The sequence below is a fragment of the Bombina bombina genome, chromosome 1, assembly GCF_027579735.1.
Source record: "Bombina bombina isolate aBomBom1 chromosome 1, aBomBom1.pri, whole genome shotgun sequence".
Classification (NCBI taxonomy): domain Eukaryota; kingdom Metazoa; phylum Chordata; class Amphibia; order Anura; family Bombinatoridae; genus Bombina; species Bombina bombina.
In genome coordinates this window covers 197222581-197230749 of record NC_069499.1, presented here as the reverse complement: position 1 = coordinate 197230749, position 8169 = coordinate 197222581, and the positions used below count along the sequence as shown (strand labels likewise).

Genomic DNA, 8169 nt, shown 5'->3' with positions numbered 1-8169 from the left:
CTTTCTCCCAAAAACATCCTCGGACGAGGCAAAAGTATCAAATTTGGAAAAAGTGTGAAGAGACGACCAAGTTGCAGCCTTGCAAATCTGTTCAACAGAAGCATCATTTTTAAATGCCCATGAGGAAGTCACTGCCCTAGTAGAATGAGCCGTAATTCTTTCAGGAGGCTGCTGTCCAGCAGTCTCATATGCAAAACGGATGATACTCTTCAGCCAAAAAGAAAGGGAGGTAGCCGTAGCTTTCTGACCCCTATGTTTTCCGGAAAAAAACAACAAATAATGAAGATGATTGACGAAATTCTTTAGTCGCCTGCAAGTAAAACTTCAGGGCACGGACCACGTCCAAGTTATGTAACAGACGTTCCTTCTTAGAAGAAGGATTGGGACACAATGAAGGAACAATAATTTCCTGATTAATGTTTTTGTTGGAAACAACCTTAGGAAGAAAACCAGGTTTGGTACGTAACACTACCTTATCGGAATGAAAAATAAGGTAAGGAGAATTACATTGTAGAGCTGAAAGCTCAGAAACTCTGCGAGCAGAAGAAATAGCAACTAAAAATAAAACTTTCCAAGATAACAACTTAATATCTATGGAATGCATAGGTTCAAACGGAACCCCTTGAAGAACTCTAAGAACTAAATTTAAACTCCAAGGAGGAGCAATAGATCTAAACACAGGCCTGATCTGAGTCAGAGCCTGACAAAAGGATTGAACATTCGGAATTTCTGCCAGACGTTTGTGTAACAGAATAGATAAAGCAGAAATCTGTCCCTTTAAGGAACTTGCTGATAACCCCTTCTCCAATCCTTCTTGGAGAAAGGACAAAATCCTAGGAATCCTAATCTTACTCCATGAGTAACCCTTGGATTCGCACCAATAAAGATATTTACGCCATATCTTATGGTAAATCTTTCTAGTAACAGGCTTACGTGCCTGAATCAAGGTATCGATGACCGAATCAGAGAACCCTCGCTTGGATAAAATCAAGCGTTCAATCTCCAAGCAGTCAGCTGAAGAGAAATTAGATTCGGATGATGGAAGGGTCCCTGAATGAGAAGGTCCTGCCTCAATGGAAGCTTCCACGGTGGCAGAGATGACATGTCCACCAGATCGGCATACCAAGTCCTGCGAGGCCACGCAGGAGCTATGAGAATCACTGAAGCCCTCTCCTGTTTGATCCGAGCAATCACCCGGGGAAGGAGAGCAAATGGTGGAAACACATAAGCTAGGTTGAATGACCAAGGCACTGACAAGGCCTCTATCAGTTCGGCCTGAGGATCCCTGGACCTGGATCCGTATCTCGGGAGCTTGGCATTCTGACGAGATGCCATAAGATCCAGCTCCGGTCTGCCCCATCTGAGAATCAGGGATGCAAAGACCTCCGGATGGAGTTCCCATTCCCACGGATGAAACGTCTGTCTGCTCCTGAGATGTAGATTGCTGACCGATAACAAGAGTGAGCCTCCGCCCACCGAATTATTTTGGATACTTCTGTCATTGCTAAGGAACTCCTTGTTACTCCCTGATGATTGATATAAGCCACAGTCGTGATGTTGTCAGACTGAAATCGGATGAATTTGGCCGCAGTCAACTGAGGCCAAGCCTGAAGCGCATTGAATATTGCCCTCAACTCCAGAATATTTATTGGAAGTAGAGACTCTGACCGAGTCCACATACCCTGAGCCTTCAGGGAATTCCAGACTGCTCCCCATCCTAGTAGACTGGCGTCCGTTGTCACTATCACCCATGAGGGTCTGCGGAAGCACGTCCCTTGGGACAGATGATCCTGCGACAACCACCAAAGAAGAGTCTCTTGTCTCCTTATCCAGATCTATCTGAGACAAATTTGCATAATCTCTATTCCACTGACTGAGCATGCTCAGCTGTAGAGGCCTGAGATGAAAACGAGCAAAAGGAATGATGTCCATTGCCGCCACCATCAATCCAATTACTTCCATGCACTGAGCCACTGATGGCTGAGGATTGGACTGAAGGGATCAGCATGTATTCAGAATCTTTAACTTCTTGACTTCCGTCAAGAAGATTTTCATGGACATAGAGTCTATTAGAGTTCCCAGGAAAGGAACCCTTGTCTGTAGAGTTAGTGAACTCTTTTCTAGATTCACCTTCCACCCATGAGTCCTTAGAAAGGATAGAACCATGTTGGTATGAGACTTTGTCAGCTGATATGACGCCGCCTGGATCAGAATATCGTCTAGATAAGGTGCCACCGCAATGCCCCGCGGCCTGAGGACCGCCAGCAGAGACCCTAGAACCTTTGTAAAGATCCTGGGTGCCGTGGCCAGTCCGAAAGGAAGTGCCACAAACTGAAAATGTTTGTCCAAAAAGGCAAACCTCAGGAACTTGTGATGATCTCTGTGGATAGGAATATGAAGATATGCATCCTTTAAGTCCACGGTAGTCATATATTGAGCCTCCTGGAACAAAGGAAGAATTGTCTGAATAGTCTCCCCATCTTGAAGGATGGAACTCTAAAAATTTGTTTAGACTCTTCAGGTTTAAAATGGGTCAGAACGTTCCTTCTTTTTTGGGAACCACAAAAAGATTTGAGTAAAACCCCTGCCCCTGTTCCTGCTTTGGAACGGGGCGAATTACTCCCATAATGGAGAGGTCTTTTACACATCGTAAGAACGCCTCTCTTTTTATCTGGTCTACAGACCATCGTGAAAGAAGAAACCTTCCCCTTGGGAAGGAATTTTTTAACTCCAACTGATACCCTTGAGACACGATTTCTAGTGTCCATGGGTCCTGAACGTCTCGTATCCATGCTTGGACAAAGAGAGAAAGTCTGCCCCCTACCGGATCAGGGGCCGCCCCTTCATGCTGTTTTGGGAGCAGCAGCGGGCTTCTTGGATTGTTTACCCTTGTTCCAAGCCTGGTTGGGTCTCCAGATGGACTTGGCTTGTGCAAAATTCCCTTCCTGTTTAGCGGAAGAGGGGACTCCCTTGAAATTTCGAAAGGAATGAAAATTACTCTGTCTACCCCTCTGCTTAGATGTTTTATCCTGAGGGAGGAGGTGACCCTTACCTCCCGTAATGTCAGAAATGATCTCATTCAAGTCAGGCCCAAACAGAGCCTTTCCTTTGAAAGGAATAGCCCAAAAGCTTGGATTTAGAGGACACATCCGCAGACCAAGATTTTAACCATAAGGCTCTGCGCGAAACTGGAAAATCCTGCATTCTTAGCCGCCAATTTGGTGATCTGAAAGGCGGTATCCGTAACAAAAGAATTAGCCAGCTTAAGGGCCTTAATTCTATCCATTATTTCCTCTACCCTCTCCCTGTACAGGGAATAAGTGCCAGTCTGTTCTGAGATACTTCAGTCTCCCCAGAAATAAACGACTGTACATATCTCCAAGCTGAACGCAATATGAAGCAGTCCCACACAATGAAGATGTTCCCTTTCCTCACCTCCAGCACGTCTGTGGGGACAAATAAAGTCTTAGATAATAATTGCTAAGACCATCAGCAGGGCAGCATCCATTGCTTACAAGCCAGAACCTCTAGCCCTGAGAAAAAAATAGTACACACCGGCACCATTTAAAAATAATAAACTGTTGATTGAAGAATCTAAACTAACATCTCACTTTACCTCTTCCTATCACTAACACAGGCAAAGAGAATGACTGGAGTGGGAGGGAAGGGATGAGCTATATGTACAGCTCTATTGTGGTGCTCTTTGCCTCCTCCTGCTGACCAGGAGGCGATATCCCATAAGTAAGGATGAAATCCGTGGACTCGTTATATCTTGTAAAAGAAAGTAGTTTAAAATTGTGCACCCTGAATCAAGATTTGTTTTTTGATGTTTCAAGTCCCTTTATATGCAGAAATAATTTTTACGTGATATTGTTTTTTCTCACTGTATCCAAATGGTATTATCATGCTAAGTGGTAAATTAAATACAACACTTTAGTCTTTTTAAGGGTGACCCCGGTGTGGGTTTAACACTAAACTTGTCCATCATTCTATTTATGATCTTTTGTGAAATCATCAAATACTATAGACGATACTCAAAGAAATGAATGCAACTAAATGGATTTAAAAGGAAACTTGTGCTAAAAAAATTCCATAGTAAGACAAATAAACGTGTTCATAAGGTATGTGTGTCTAATCCACAAACTATATTCTATTATATCAGCTTCAGAAAATCATTTAATTTAAACGCTAATTGCCTTGTTAATGGGTTGGTGGAATATAAGAGTTCTCCTAAAGGAACTGAAAAGTGCAAAAAAGAAAATTCTCTGTTAATGGACTTTTATTATAGCACTATTGCTTCCATAGAACTGTTTGTATAACCCTTGAAACAGGGTTAAACGCATAGTTAAAGTTAACTCTAAAGCAGCAATGCACTATTGGGAGCTTGCTGAGCACACCCAGTGAGCCAATGACAATATACATATGTGTGTTACTATCAATCACCAGATAGCTGCTCCTGAGCCTAGATATGCTTTTTAACAAAGGATACCAAGAGAATGAAGTAAATTTGATAAATGACAAGGTACATTTTTGTATATCCCTTATGTCAGAAATGTATAATTACTGTAAGTATTGCAACTGTAAGTAACAATCTCCAAATAAGCCTTGATTTCATTTAGTTGGTGCACCGTTATCTGTCATAATATTCAATGATGAGCCTTTACCCTATAAACAGACTTACAACACAGGATGCTGGGAATAGTGATTAACAAACTGGCCTTTCTTCCTCACACACAAGTATTTCAAGAATAAGGAAATATTATAACAACACTAAACAAAAAGTGTGAAGTTTTATATTTTCTATAAACTTGATAAAAGTAGAATCCCTTTCAGATTTGTATGCGATGATGTTGTCACTTTATTAAATACAGCTAATGCGTAAGGCACTTCCGGCCAGGACTCATACAACATATTTAAAGGGATCTGCAAGCTGCACTGTCAGTAATTGCAATATAAGGAATATGATAATGAAAACAATACCCTCCTTGGTAGCGCAGAATAACGCAGGTTAAAACGTAGAGAGAAACTGCAGCATTTATTGATCCGGTATAATAAATAGCAAGTCTAATACTCACCAATCCTGCACTACCAATGTAAAGAGAGAAAATATCAGAACCCACCTATTTCTATTCATTTTATGTATGTGCCTACTTCCTTTCCAATTTACTTCTATTATCAAATTTGCTTAATTCTCTTGTTATCCTTTGCTGAAGGAACAGCATTGCACTACTAGCAGCTAGGTGAACACATCCAATTAACCAATCACAAGAGACAAATGTGTGCAGGCACCAATCAGCAGCTAGCCCACTAGTGTAGGATATGTGCGTATTCCTTTTCAACAAGGGATACCAAGAGAACGAAGCACATTTGAAAATAGCGGTGAATCATGCGTTATATTTTGACTTTCGTATCCCTTTAATTAGCTGTTATACTGTTCACCTGACAATTAGAAAATGATGCCTTGTAAATAGAATCTCCTCTTCCACAGGGGGTGTCTTATTAATGAGAATATGTATTTTGTTTTGTAGAGAGACACATAGATTTAGCACTATTTATTCTAAATGTGTGTCTCATAATAATGAAATTACCATTATGCATTGACCACATGATAACCCTTGGGTCAAATGAGTCTTCCATTCCAATAAAGTGTCCCATGTTTTCAAGACGGCCAAATTAATTAGATTTTTTTAACTGCATTGACTTATGCAAGTGCCAGTATATGCCCCTCCCATGTGAACTTGCTACTGAATACATACAAATCTGCAAAGATATTGATTATAAAAAAGTCTCTTATTCTATTATTCCATATGTGCTCTTAGGTAGTGCATCTAGAATATCAAACACTGATTACACACATGCTTTAGTCTTTTTAAGGGTGAAATACAGGAAAGTACAGTGCAGAATAGTCTGTTCAGGAATCACCCTAACCTGAATAAAAGACCAATTTGATCATATTGTTGAATATTTTAAGAAGCTGCAACATTCATATCAGGTCCAAACATGAGCAAAAAGAAAATACACAAATGAGAAGATAAAACAAAATGATCTTGACTTTTCACTGCAGGATGGTTTGTGCTGCACACAGCAGGACCTTCCGGTAGCAAAGAATATCTGAGCCAGAGATTGAAAAAAAGAGAAGCAATACGAGATCAATTAGACACATGCAACCCTCCCACTTTGTACATAAGAGAAAGATCCAATATCTAGGATCCTGGTGGAAATCGTAGCTGTGATTTCAAAGTTCTTTTTAGTTTTGTCTGTGAAGACACATTATACATTCCAAAGACTAGAAAAGAATTTGTGCACCTGAAAATGCTCCAATTTTGTTCTGGTATTGCATTGAGAGATGTTAAATCTGGTACTGAATGTGTAATTACGTACGGCTTTCTGTGCTTGGAAGTATTTCAGTACATTTAGAGCCACAGTTGACCTGAACTTCGCATGAGAGATCATAAGAGTTGTTTGCAGGCTGTGATACCATTTCATGAGCAAAAATGAGAGTTCCAAATTGTATCAATCCATGAGTTTCTAATATATAAATATATACACATCTAAAAGATATTGTGGAAGCTTATTTATCATGAACTCTCATGTTCGCCCAATAAATAATCTTATTTCTCACTAAAATAGCACAAGTGATGCAAAATATTTCAAGGTCCAGGAGATTACTGCTAAAGGTTAATGACAACTTGGTCTTCTTGCATGCCATCATCTTCCTCCTCATCCTCATTGAGTAGTCCTCTAGCTTCCCCAGGAATTGCATCTTGGGGCCAATTGTCTACTTCCCTAAGGCACCCGGGATTCACTATATAGCGGTAGTCGCTAGTAACTGTAGTTGGGCCACATGTCTGTATAGTGTCTGTACCACAAGTCTCCGTGCCACTAAAGTCTGCAAATAGAGAAATCCCACCAGAGGCTCCACACGCTGCCCCAATGTTCACATACAAGGGATCGTCACTTTCTGACAGTAAGGAGAGCCGCCCCCATATAGCTTCAAGTTGTCTTTTAAGGTCTGCGAAGCTGGGTCTTCTCTTAGGTTCAGTGTTCCAGCAATGGCACATCATCTGGTACCTGCAGATGAAACATGAATGTCAATAACATCACACAGTAAATATAGCTAATACCATATACTGGTTGTGATAAGATTGTAAAATGACCAAAGGGTGTCAGGAAATCATTGTTTTTCACTTCCTTTTAACAGAGGAGGTTTTCTGATACATCAGTGATTTTACATTTCCAGATACAATATTCTCCTTATCCTTATATATTGCAACTAATAGTCACAATAAATTCCTCACATTTAGCAAGTGGTATCATTCCAACTTGTTTTTTTTTGTCAAAGGGAAGTTTATAAATGTAAAATGTAGTGTGCAACACACACAATATAATACATGCAGATGTTCTAAACCAGATCAAATTTGTTTAACAGATATTACATATAAAGGCACTAACTGAATATAATTCCACTGGTCATGCTATTATACTCTGTGGACACTAGATGTCACTATAGTACAAAAATGTTTGTGTATTTTATAGTAAGCTGTTCTTGTACCTAGCAACCTTAACAGCAACCCACGCTGCTACTTTCCCACTGTAAGGGATGTGACAATACAAATGACAAACAGAAATGCAGCCACATGGATCGTAGAGTGGTTAATCTCTGTTTATTTTTAAATTAGTACATATAGGGGCGGGGCTATAACAACCATTGGTTATTGCCTGTTATACACAAAGCTTAATTCCCTCCCCTATGTATATATAGTTTGTCTGGTAGACTTGTAGAAATAATAGCAGATAAATCAAACTTGCCCTAAAGCTGACCAGCCTCAGTACTGGGTTAAATGCCTTATACAAAGCCAAAAACGAAACAGGACACATTTAACAAGCAGACGCAGGGTTGGTGGGATTAAGTGCTTTTAACATCCTAGTTTGTACTATTCAAGCGTCAGAGATTTCCGCCCACCTTCTAATGACTGAGGGCTGAATAGGATGAAAACCCTGCAATGAAAATACATTATTTCTATTAGCACCTTTGGCGCCTAAGGAGAGGATAATTATTTGCTCAGTGTTGTTGCAGGGAATGCTGCTTTATACTTCATATTATTAAATGTTGGTGTGTCTCAAGCATCTCCCCATAGTTTGAAAGGGGAATAAATTCAGTAAAACCTA

The 8169-nt window shown here is 40.3% G+C and overlaps 1 protein-coding gene across 1 annotated transcript in view; it reads right to left on the bottom strand.

The window, feature by feature from the left end:
- Positions 1-4261: 4261 nt before the first annotated feature.
- TYRO3 (TYRO3 protein tyrosine kinase) overlaps positions 4262-8169 on the bottom strand; it is a 533278-nt gene continuing 529370 nt past the window's right edge. Inside the window, exon 20 of the mRNA XM_053697821.1 lies at positions 4262-7071. Coding sequence (XP_053553796.1) covers positions 6672-7071 — 400 coding nt within the window. The 3' untranslated portion in view covers positions 4262-6671. The remainder of the gene's footprint in view (positions 7072-8169) is intronic.